Source organism: Plecotus auritus (assembly GCF_963455305.1).
Source record: "Plecotus auritus genome assembly, chromosome: 4".
NCBI classification, from domain to species: domain Eukaryota; kingdom Metazoa; phylum Chordata; class Mammalia; order Chiroptera; family Vespertilionidae; genus Plecotus; species Plecotus auritus.
In genome coordinates this window covers 7,592,881-7,605,536 of record NC_137775.1, presented here as the reverse complement: position 1 = coordinate 7,605,536, position 12,656 = coordinate 7,592,881, and the positions used below count along the sequence as shown (strand labels likewise).

The 12,656-nt window shown below is 46.4% G+C and overlaps 1 protein-coding gene across 2 annotated transcripts in view; it reads right to left on the bottom strand.

The window, feature by feature from the left end:
- Positions 1–12,656, bottom strand: part of CNKSR3 (CNKSR family member 3) — a 78,014-nt gene that overhangs the window by 13,609 nt on the left and 51,749 nt on the right. For both annotated transcript variants that reach the window (XM_080666986.1, XM_080666987.1), the window contains exons 5-7: positions 8,607–8,648; positions 5,983–6,102; positions 3,171–3,230 (exon numbers count right to left, since the gene is read on the bottom strand). In XM_080666986.1, the coding sequence (XP_080523112.1) occupies positions 3,171–3,230; positions 5,983–6,102; positions 8,607–8,648 (222 nt within the window). The remainder of the gene's footprint in view (positions 1–3,170; positions 3,231–5,982; positions 6,103–8,606; positions 8,649–12,656) is intronic.

The window sequence follows — 12,656 nt, the reverse complement described above, 5'->3', positions numbered from 1 at the left end:
AAGGGTGATGACCTGAGGAAGAATGCATCCATTCTTCAGAAGCTAATCTAATGCCCACCTCATCTTGGGGGTCAGGGGGGACAGGAGTATGTCAAGACTCCTGTAAAGGTTTTGACCAACATCAAAAAAGAAGCCTGATAGAGAATCACTAGATACTGTTTAGTCTGACCTTGGAAAAATTATTGTGGCTTCTCAGATAACCTCCAAAAAAAGGACCGGAGGACTGAGATGGCCCCTGGCATTGCTTCGGCCTGGAGTCCAAGAGAGAGGGCTACGGAAACCATGGGCTTGGCAATGCAGTGGCTGATTTCTGTCCACTACCACCCACCACAGGCTTCCATGAAGACATTCTGACTCTGAAGTCATAGAGAGTTAAGTGAGAGAGCTGGAAAGCTGTCCCGTGGCTGGCATTTTCATCCAGCATGAACGGTGCAATATCCAGAGTAAGCCCATGAGCAGCGGACTCTTACCTAACCTCCCACCCTCATCTACGAGTCTTAGCAAGTGCTCAGCACATTCCAGGAACTCGGCGAATGCGGCTGAATGTCTGAAAGAATGAATGACATTCTCAAATGGATTACCAAATAGGAGAAGACAAGTGTTCATTTTTTTTTTACCTTTAACTGGATGGAAACCACCTCTCTCTCGATGACTTGGGTACCATCTCTCACTAGGATCAACTACCCTGAATCACTCACCCATTCTTAGGAGTCTGGTAGGAATTCTAGGAAATGTATCATGACATTTGACATTTCCTTTGCTTCAAAAGCAATTTATTTAGTCTCTCATTCAACTCTCATCCTTAAAACAAAAGGCAGGTGCATTTTGAAGACAAAAAAAAAAAAATCTGTGTGCCTTCTGAAAAAATATTATAGTGTGTTCTATACATATATCTAAGATTGAAATGGCTTCAAGACCAGAAAGAATTTGGAACCACACAGGTCTGGTTGTTAATTCGATCGCCAGATCGCCAGTGCAAAACTTCACCTCAAAAAACTGAAATAACATTCACCATCCTTCTAAATCCATCCAACCCTAAAACAATGCACTGAGCGGTACATGAATATATTCTTGTCATGGTGCAGCTGAAATATACAAAATGCCAATAAAGATAAGAGATGAACTGTATAATCTTGATGCATTTTTTTGCACCCTCCCCAGCCTAAAAGCAGCACTGTTATTGCCTATCAGGTGAGGTGTTATAAAAATTCTTAGTGATGCCCTGGCCAGCTAGCAGGGGTCCTCAAACTATGGCCCGTGGGCCACATGCAGCCCGCCAAGGACATTTATCCGGCCCGCCGGGTGCCGCTGCCTGTCCTGCTTAGCAGCCGACTCGTCCCGGGCCCGCAGTGCACATAGGAATTTGTTCATAGTTGTTTTTTTTTAAAACTATAGTCCGGCCCTCCAACGGTCTGAGGGACAGTGAACTGGCCCCCTGTTTAAAAAGTTTGAGGACCCCTGGGGGTGTCGTTCCAATATGCCAATGTTTCAGGTTAGATTCCTGATCAGGGCACATACAAGAGTCAACCAATGAATGTATAAATAGGTGGAATAACAAATCAATGCACCTCCCTCTCTCTCTCTCTCTCTCTCTCTCTCTCTCTCTCTCTCTCTCTCTCTCTCTCTCCTCTCTCTCTCTTTTCCCTTCCCATGTCTCTCATTCAATTTAAAAAAAAAACCTCCCAGTGGTTCTCAGTGTGTTCTCAGTGTAGCTCAACAGAGAATGCTTAAAGATACTACCATCTTCTACTTTTCCATCTGCCAGAACCACACAATTTATCTATAATTCATTGACTGCCTTAAGCAATGTCGTTTTCTTACCACAAAAATCAACTGTGTGTCACAAACTCTCATCAAAGTTCATGCCATTTTGTTATCAAAAGACCTAGCAGCTGAAGCTCAAAATTCAACACATATTTCCACCAGATTAGAAAGTCGGTACCAAACTTCTATTTTAAGAAATCATTTCCTCTTGTCTTAGTTGATTAAATGGTAGATTAATTCCACAGACATGGGCTTCCTTTACACAGATCCTGGAAGCTAGTCAAACACTCTAAGTTTCATATCAATGTCATTTAAAAGCTAGCCATATTATAGGTTGCCAAAAAAAAAAAAAAAAAAGCATTCACTTAACTCTACTTCTCACAAAATGTTTGAAGGGCTATAAAAAAATACCATTCATGTAGCAGAATTTCCAAAAGAAAGATGACAGTGTACAAAGTCTCTTGTAGTAGAAATAGCCTTGCTCTTCCTATTCAAAGGATGGGGGGGGGGGGAGGGGGTTGACCTAAATTTCATTATCAAGCCAAATATTATGAAACTAGAGGCCTGGTGCATGAAATTCAGCCTGGCCCCCACCCTCTCCAATCTGGGACCTAGAGGGATCCGGCCTAAACCGGCAGTCAGACATCCCTCTCACAATCCAGGACCACTGGCTCTTAACCGCTCAACTGCCTGCCTTCCTGATCACCCCTAACCATCTCTGCCTGCCTGCCTGATCGCCCCTAACCACCTCTTCCTGCCAGCCTGATTGCCCCTAATTGCCTCTGCCTGCCTGCCTGATCGCCCCTAACCATCTCTGCTTGCCTGCCTGATAGCCCCTAACCACCTCTGCCTGTCAGCCTGATCACCCCTAACTGCCTCTGCCTTGTCCCTGCCACCATGGCTTTGTCCGAAAGGACATCCAGTCTAATTAGCATATTACCCTTTTATTAGTATAGATACAACTCTATAAAAAGAATCTGTCATGCAAACATCCCAAAATAGTTGCTTTGATGACACATAAATTCCATTGAACCAAAAAAACACACCATCTTTTACACATATGCTTACCAATTCTGTTGAGTGGTTCTCAACAGCAAAGAGGACATTGTTTTTGTATTCATGCATGAACACTTCCAGAGTGCAAAAGGAATACTTAACACAAGGGGGTGGGGGTAAAAACTGGGCAAGGTACATGAACAAGAGCAATAAAGGGCAATTTAAATAATAAATTGACAGCAGCTGGTGATAAGCAGCGTGTACTAGCAACAGAAATAAGCAACACAGCACCCACACCCTCACTACAGATAACGAAACAGCAGGCACACATTCGAATGAAAAGCGTGGGTCTCTGTGCCTAATTGGTTTAAACATCCAATAGCTCTTACACTTAACGGATAGGCACTTACGTTCTCCGTGGTTCCAGTGATCATGTGCAGTCCATCGTAGGTCGATTTGATGTACATGCCCTAGAGTGAGTCAAAAATATATTAACATTCAGAAATACAGCCACAAGTGGGACTTGAACTTATCAAACATTAAAGGCAGTCCCTGCAGAACAATACTCATTGTTAAGCCTCCTGAAACATTGTGAAACACGACCCTGAGGGCCGTGAAGGACAGCTACGCCAACCGAAACACCCGTGAAAGCAATCAGAAGCGGCATCTCTTTGATGCGGTCGCTTGTGTCCCAGGCACCCCGAAATTTGCCATAACTCTGGGGACTTGGAAGGAATCTTCTCAGCCCCGCAGCATGAATGAGGCCTTTCAAACGAGGACTGTTCTCTCCTGACCACCTCTTTGTCCGGCGACACAATATAGTCAGTTACATTTGAGATCAGCAGTCATGGCAGGGGACTTACCCACGCCACTAACAACCCAGACCAGGATTATGAACGAAGATGGTTACTAACACTACAGAGGAAGTAAACTAGAAGCAGGTACCCTTCGATTTTAAGATACATACTCTCCTTCCTAACGGGCCTGCTAGGCACACTCAGAAATGGATTTGCCACGTCATCGAGGACACATTTCTGCAGTTTGACATGTCAGTTATAAAAATGTTCATTAAACCTTTAAAAAAACGTACTTCTATTGATTATATTGATTTCAGAGAGTAAGGGAGAGGGAGAGAGACAGAAACATCAATGATGACAGAGAATCACTGGTTGGCTGCATGCCCCCGACTGGGGATCGAGCCTGCAACCCGGGCATGTGCTCTGACCAGGAATCGAACCGTGACCTTCTGGTTCGTAGGTTGATGCTCAACCACTGAGCCACACCAGTTGGGCTCCTGAGCTTTTATAAGATGGGGAAAGAGAGCATAAAGTTGATTGGACAAAGAGTACTGGCTCACGCTGGTATCAATACCACAATAGCATAGAGCCTCCCAAGAAATAATTTTGACCCTGAACTCGCCCTACTCAGCCACCCACACCCTCTCCAATGAGAACCTTCTCAAATATGACATTCAGGGTTCTCCCCACTCCTCTCCTTCTGGTTGCTTTCATCCTCAGAGTGCGCAGCTTCTCCCCACATGGGGTACTCCTCTGCCCAGAGCACTTGCTATAACTTAACCATCTGAAATGGCAACTCTATTTCTGCCCACTCAGGCCATTTCTCTGTTTCATATACCTATAAACTCCCTCCTAAGAAGCCTTCCCTGCCCAGTCTGTTATAATCCACCACTCACTCTGAAGCCAAGCAGTCTCCGTATACATAGCTCTACTTACTGAGAATGAGGGCTTATCGGTGTTGGGTTGCCTTTTGGTTTTCTGTCTGAGACCAGAGACTGCCTTGGTATCTCCACACAGCTGCTAGGCACTCTCCCTCCTCCTCCCACTCTCCCTCCTCCACCTGCTCCTCACTTGCTCCTCCCCATTCTCCTCCTCTCGCCCTCCCCCTCCACAGCAGCTACAGTAGCCATAGCCACCAACCACGGCACCTGTATGATGTGCCCAGCATCAGGCGCTCAGCAGCCATCATCTGACTTAATGCTTTCAACAACCCTGTTATTATTATTCTCTTTTGACAGATGAGGAAACCGCCATGTAAAGAGGTCAAATCATTTGAGGGCTCATGTTAAACCCTGACTGAAAGCCTCTAAGCTCACCAATGGGCCTCACAGCTTCTTCACTTAAACTTCAGCATATTAATCGCATGGGCTGCATGCCAGGGACAGGGCAATCCAGGTGTCCAGGCGCTGAGCTAGGTAGCGAGGCATGTGCCTGTGTGTATGCTCGGGGCCTGGTGTTGTAGAGCTCAGACATGACTGGTGAAGCATTTCTGAGTGGTTTTTCTTTTAATATATTTTTATTGATTTCAGAGAGGAAGGAAGAGGTAGAGAGAGATAGAAATATCCATGATGAGAGAGAACCATGGATCAGCTGCCTCCTGCAAGTCCCCCACTGGGGATTGAGCCCACAACCCAGACATGTGCCCTTGACCGGAATTGAACCTGGGACCTTTCAGTTCACAGGCCGACGCTCTATCTACTGAGCCAAACCGGCTAGGGCTCTGAGTGTTTTTTTAAGAGTCATTCCTTCCAAGCAGCCTTCCCTCTCCTCTGTCCTAAGTGTTGACACTGGCAGAGCACATGCTGCTTTGCACCCAGAGCCCATCTTTCCTCTGTGACTGCTGTCTATGTCCTTGCATTGCTAAGTCCTAAAAATAAAGCTGTGGAGACAACTCCTTCAAGGTCTGAGTGGACAGTTTTAAACTTTATTCATTTCTATTTCATTTTTAAAATTTTACTTATTAAATTGATTGGGATGAGATTGATCCACCTGAACATGTGTGGATTTCGATGCTACAAATCTGTATATTGCACCATGTGCCCACCACCCAAAGCCAAATCTCATTTTATACTTTGAAGACACAAAACCTATTAAGCAGGTCAAGATGGCAAGTTCCTAGCGACATGATGGAAGACGGTCTAGTTCAGGGGTGGGCAAACTTTTTGACTCAAGGACCACAATGGGTTCTTAAACTGGACCGGAGGGCCGGAACAAAAGCATGGATGGAGTGTTTGTGTGAACTAATATAAATTCAAAGTAAAGGAGTGGAGGGGAGAGCAAGAGAACCAGATAGAACAGCCGGATCCGGCCCGCGGGCCGTAGTTTGCCCACGGCTGGTCTAGTTGAATTCCATTGATAGTGAAAGCAAGGGGGCATCATGGAAAGGCTTTAACCGTGACGGCGTGACTGCTGTCGGCGTGCTTACCAGGCCCTCCCCGGGTCTGATGTTCGGCAGGTGGACTTCCTCCAGGCACGCACACTGGCTCATGACGGGGTCCGTGGTGGAGCGGATTGTTTTGTCGCAGATGCCATTTAAAACCTTGACCTAGAGTTGGAGAGGCAAAGAGTCAGGAAAGGCTCAATCATTAACCAGGTTTACCTGGAGTTGAATTTTAAAGCAACGCAGCTTCACCTATAATCTTTAGCTCTGGTCGGCAATCATTTCGACAACCGCTCCGCGAACGCGTGCACTCTAACTCCGTGTTTATCACCCTGCGTGGGAATGTGCCCCGCTCAGCTCTGCCTCCAAAGGGCAGCTTTCATACTATCTCGTTTACAACCACTCCGGCACCGGCTGGCGGGAACCCCCTTTGGGTGGCTGAGAATCATCGACTCCCAGCCCTCTGTAACTTTTTAGTGATCGTTCACATTCTTTGCATTCCAAATATTGACAAGGTTCAAGTCTTTTCACCTGCACCCGTTTTATTTTCATCAGTTTTGTTTTTTAAAGCAGTTCTCGGTTTACAGAAAAACTGAACGGAAAGTGCAGAGTTCCCCCATACTTCCTTTTCCACCCAGTTTCCAGTAGCTGTATTATTCTAGTATAAATCATAACAAGATATTGCTAACATCTCGCATTAGTGTGTTACATTTGTTGCAGGTGATTAACCACTATTGAGGGATTATGATGAACTAAAGTCCATAGTTGATAGGAGTCCTCTTTTGTGCTGTACGGGTCTATGGGTTTTGACAACTGTAGAGTATCCTATACCCACCATGACAGTATCACACAGAATAGTTTCTCTGCCCAAAACATCCCGTGCTCCACCTTGTCATCTCTCTCCCCCTCCCCCGTCACGAATCCCTGATTTTTTCAGTCTCCATAGTCTTGTCATTTCCAGAATGTCAAATAGTTATAATTACACAGCATGTGGCTTCTTCCGCCTAGTAACATGCATTTAAGGTCTCTCCATCTCTCTTCGTGGTTGAGAGCCCATTTCTTTTTATTGCCGAATACTCTTCAGCAATAAATTGTCTGGATGGACCCCCGTTTGTTTATCCATTCAGCTACTGCAGGACATCTTGGTTGCTTCCAAGCTTGGGCAATTATGAACAAAGCGGCTATCACATTCTGTGCAGGTTTTTGTAGATATAAGTGTTTCATTCTTTTAGATAAATACCTAGACTTGCAACTGCTAGATCACAGGGTTAAGAGTATGTTTAATTTTGTAAGAAACTGCCAGGCTGTTTTCCAAAGCGGCTGGAGCCTTTGGCACTCCCAGCAGCAACGGGTGAGGGTTCCTGTTGCTCCACATTCTTGCCAGCATTTGGTGGTGTCGTGTTTTGAGCTTTAGTTATTCTACTCAGGGTACAGCGGTGTCTTGTTTTAAGTCACAGTTCCCTAATGTCGAATATCTCTCCCGATACTTCTTTGCCAGCCGTATATCTTTTTGATGAGGTGTCTGCTCAGATCTTTTGCCCACTTTTTAACTGCATTGTTTGTTTTCTTATTACTGAGTTTTGAGGGTTCTTTGTGTATTTTGGATCCAACTCCTATATCTGATGTATGTTTTTAAAATATTTTTTCCGGTCTGGAACTTATCTTTTCCTTCTCTTATTGCATTTCATGGAGCAGAGTCTTAAATATTAATGAGGTCTAACCTCGTCCATTTGTCTTTCACGGTTCATGCTTTTGGTGTTGTACCTTAAAGCTCATCACCAAACCTCAGGTCACCTAGAATTTCTCCTGTTCCTTTTCCAGGAGTTTTATAGTTTTGTGCTTTAAATTCAGGTCCACGATCTTTTCTGACGATGGTGATGCTCGCATTCTTTGAATGCTAAACACTGACAAGGTGGAATTCTGGAGACAATGTGAGGATCCACGGTCTCCGTGTAGAAATCACAGCGGCACATGTGGGCACTCCCCCCAATCAGATCCATCTAACCTTTCAAAATCAAACAACCAAAACAATCAGGAAATTCCAGAGGGATTTTTTTCCACGGGGGAGAATCCAACAAGTGACACTTTCTTAATTCCTCCAATTTGTTTAGCCTCCCTATTTATGGAAAATATATTTATAGCAGTTTCATTGCTAAATTCCTCAACATCAGTAGGAGCAAGGCCTTATCAAAAGAGCACAGGCTAGCTTATGTCAAAAGGAGGAAGCGATGATGAATAGTTACGAAATGCCATTAAACAGCCACAGTACATCCCCCGCATCAGAAGGCTTTTGCCAAGATTTTTTTGTTTGTTTTAATCAAAACCGTCCTCAAGTGAAATCGGCAGATCAGTTTCACCCTGATTAACAGGCTAGCCATCAATTTAAGTAAAACTGCACACTGATGAGATGTTCATGGGAAAAACCAAAAAGCAGAAGAGCGATCCCAATATATCCAAGTTCAGCACAGGAATTTGCACAGTAGTTGGTCTTGTTGTTAAGTAACTTTTATTCTTCCCTTTCCATCTACGTGAATAGACCCATACCCGAGAGCCAATGTTTCAAAGTATATCCTGAAAGTAACGGACCACAATGCATTGGCTTTAATTCCTGTAATTCTCACCGTTTTGGGAAAGAGAATTTTGCAGTAACTCGGAGAACGTATACTTACTACGGATAGAACTTTATCCTCCATTTCTGCTACGAGACAATCCTAAGGAAGGGAAGAAGAAAAACGAAAACTAAATTACAAGAACTAAATTTTTCTAAAACTGTTGGCTTAAGCTATCTAGATGTTTCTTGGAGCCCAGATGGTCCCCGACATGTCCCCCACCCTGCAGCCTGAGCAGTCCCGGATGGACAGGAGGATGGATGGAGGAAAGACCTGGATGGAGAGGGTAAAGGGGGAATGGAGTGGCCATTCGACTTCTCCTAAGGCTCTGCTCAATCCTGACCCAGAGGCCTTATCAACCCAGGAACTCACCTGACTGATGAATTAACCCAAAAACCTACAAAAATCACTGGGCTGAGATCCGCCTGCTGTCCAGACCAGGCGGAGCGTAAGCCAGAAGTCAAGGTCCACGAAACCTGACGAAGGCTCCCAAATGTGACCCCGGGGCTCAGCTAGCACAGGACCAACAAGCCAGGCATCCTTAGCTCTGGGCCTGCCTATAAGAATAGCTTTCACATAAGGGCTCAGCCACCAAAGTTTATTTTAAGCGCCACTGAGATTACATCAGATAGTTCTGTCCTTAACCGAGGCGAAGGGTTCAACAAAACATTCATTTAACCCAGTGCCAAAAATGTGGTCTTGAGGTATGCTATTAATGACGTTCAATAAAGGGCTGGAACGCCAAGCATTATTTACTCAGCTTAAGAACAAAAGACCTGGAAGCTGCATGAACCGGGTTAGCTGATTATAGGCACCGCCATTGTCCTGTCCAGAAGCAGCCAAAGCGAAACGCTCTCCGCTTCTACAACCTGCGGCAGCCCCGGGCTCCAGGCTGGGAGGCCACGTGCATGCAGAAGAGAAGGGAGACCAGCACCTTCCTTCCGTGTTTTCAGCACCGCTAAGTGTAATCCCAGGCTGGGACATTCTAGGGCAAATGCTAGCTGTCTTAGGTACGTGGAGGATATTAATCACCTCTGCTGGGACTGTCAGCTTCCCTTCAATCACAGCGTCATTTTAGGTCACGCGGGAGTGGGGATGGAAAGAGCTACCAGTGTCTGCCCTGGGTGATTTTATCATCAGGTTTTCTGTGTCCTCTTAAAGTTTTCCACCAATTTCTCTCCCTGGTACAAATGTGAGAAATGATCAGAGGAAAGAGCAGCCGAGTGAGAAAAGGGGGGTAAAAAGCAAAGGAGAAATGTATTTCTACACTGTGCGTCTAATAGGCATTCTAACCACGGGAACGGCCTTTGTAAAACATGGGTAATTAGAGCTCGAAACTGCGCTTTTCTGCCTCCAATTTGCGCGTGGCCCGAAACTAGCAACTACCACGACGGCCCATCCCCCCCCGCACCCCCCCCCCCCCCACGCACACCATCTGAAGGACAGATCATCAACGGAATGTCAGCTCTAGGGAAACAGAACCCTGTGTGCTCCCAGGACAGAAACGGGACTAGTCATTGGTATTGATGAGCTTTCAGTACAAATCCCAAAATGGTATGAGCACGTCATCACTGTGAGATCATCACCCGCAGGCAGGCAGGGAGCACCTCTCCACGCACCGGCGCCCAAGAGGCAAGGTGGATGTGTGACCTCACGGTTCCTCGTTACTTGATCCTCTGACGGATCCGAGAAGCCACCAAGAACATGGCTTTCTCACTGGGGTGACAGGGCCATGGGGCGAGAGGAACGGCTGGAGTCGGCGTGAGAAAGGGCTCACGCTTCACGGCCTTGCACGTGGGTCCCCACACCCATTCCTCCTGGGGGAAGCAGCTGCGGGCTGACAGCCTGCCGTTTGGCACGACGGCCGTGGAGTGGAAAAAGGGAGTCCTGGAACCGAGCCCCCTCCTCGGGAGCCAGACAATGGGCTGAGCTCCGTCACATCGCTCGGTCACCTGGCCCAGCGGACTCGGGCCAGCTGCCTGGCAGAGACCCAGCCTGGGCAGCCACCAGGGGCCCCTCCCTCCCCACCCTTCCTTATTCTGCCTTCTTACTACCTGAGGAGCCCGCGAGTCTGTCTCCCCTCGCCTGCCTCTGTTTCTTTCTCTGCAAGTCAGGGGTGGTAAAATCGGCCACAGAGAACCGTTGAGAAGTATAGCATGTGCCACGCATGCTGTACACAACCGACTCACAACCAGGACGCAATAATGGCCTCCTGGCTTTCTCCTTGTCTGTCTTCAGGCTAGCCTTGTTTCCACTCAGTTTTCGTGGGCCTTCCATTTCTCCTTGCTTTCCACACTGGAATTCAGCACCTGCCACTGTCCTCCCGGCTCTCGCCATTGTGATTCCAGTGTCCGCGTCATCACAGCTGTGGGAGGATAGATGGAGGCTTCTCTCCACTTCTCTCCCTGCTAAGGTAAACGCCGTTTTTCTCCCAAACCCGCCACTGTGCTTCTATAGTCCTTGGTGTAGAGTTTTTTGGATGCATGTATATATTCCAAATACATATACACATACATTTAAAAATATTTTGGTCCCTATTTAGCTTCCTATTACTTTATTTTTTTCTCAACAATACCGTGTAGAAATCTCATCAAATCACCTGGTAAGGTAAATATTGGCATTTCCATTTTACAGATGAGAAAATTGAGGCTCATCCATTTTCAGTGACTTGCCTGAGGTCCCAGGGCTAATGAAGGGGAGAGGCAGGGTTTGAACCTATCTTTCCCTGAAGCATATGCTCAATAAACACCCAAGAGAAAATAAAACAAACAAACAAAAAAATGAACCACAAACAAACAAAAAATACCTCTTGTATCCTTTAAATTTGGGTTAAATTTCTCCGAAAAGAAAATTCTCATCAGCTTATTTAAACATCAGCTTATCTCATTCATTTAAACATACATTTAAAAACCATGATGTCATGAGACCCCCAAAAAGCCAGGTGAACGTGAGGAGGAGACTCGGTGGGTGTCCTTCTCTGGAGGTAACTGGACCCAGACCTCAACCTTCCAGAGGGAGATCTTCTTATCGTCATTCATAACAATCACCTCTATGGCTCTAAGGAAAACACATCGCCCTGAGACGATGCAGTAAGCCCATTCGGTCCAGGCAAGCACTGTCACACTGGCTGGATTTCCCAAATGTCCTCTTCGCCACAAGGGTTATTCTAGCCCAGCCGTGGGCAAACTACGGCCCGCGGGCTGGATCCGGCTGTTCTATCCGGTTCTCTTGGTCTCCCCTCCACTCCTTTACTTTGAATTTATATTAGTTCACACAAACACTCCATCCATGCTTTTGTTCCGGCCCTCCGGTCCAGTTTAAGAACCCATTGTGGCCCTCGAGTCAAAAAGTTTGCCCACCCCTGCGAGTCTAGCCACATGCCTAAAACAGGATTCCACTCTACTACTTCCTGCACCTTCCCTCCTTAGAACTCCTCTAACTTCATCTAACTTAATATATATATATACTAGAGGCCCAGTGCACGAAATTCGTGCATGGGTAGGGTCCCTAGCAGCTGCCAGCTGCCGGCCGGAGCCTCACTTCGCACCCACCTTGGCCTGGCGCCGCCTGCTCACCTGCTCACCATCTCACTGTGGTCCCGCTCTCATCAGGGCCCATCGGGGGCCGGCAGCGCCTCCACTGCCGCCCCCTGCCAGCACCGCATTGCCGATGCCTGCCATGTTCCACGCTGCCCTCTAGTGGTCAGTGCACGTCTAACTCCCGGTTGGTCGAACTCCCGCCCGTGGGGACAATTTGCATATTAGCCTTTTATTATATAGGATTTTTGTTTATTTATCTTTTCCTTTTCTTTTTCCCCCCAAAGACTGTAAGTTCCATAGAGTCAGGGACTTTTTTTTTTATCTGTTTATTCATTGATATCCCTCCTGCCTGGAAGAGTGGCAGGCACATAGTAAGTGTTCAATAAATATTTATGGAAGGAACAGTCCAAATGCCTACAAAGCCAACACCAACCTGCTTAGGCAAAGCAGACTCATCTTCTGAAAACAAATGCCACCTCAGCCTTCAACTTCATCACTTTCTCCTCCTCTCCCTACCCTACAGCAAGGGCAGCCTGAATCAGTCAACAGCCTAGGACCCTTTAAATAAAAC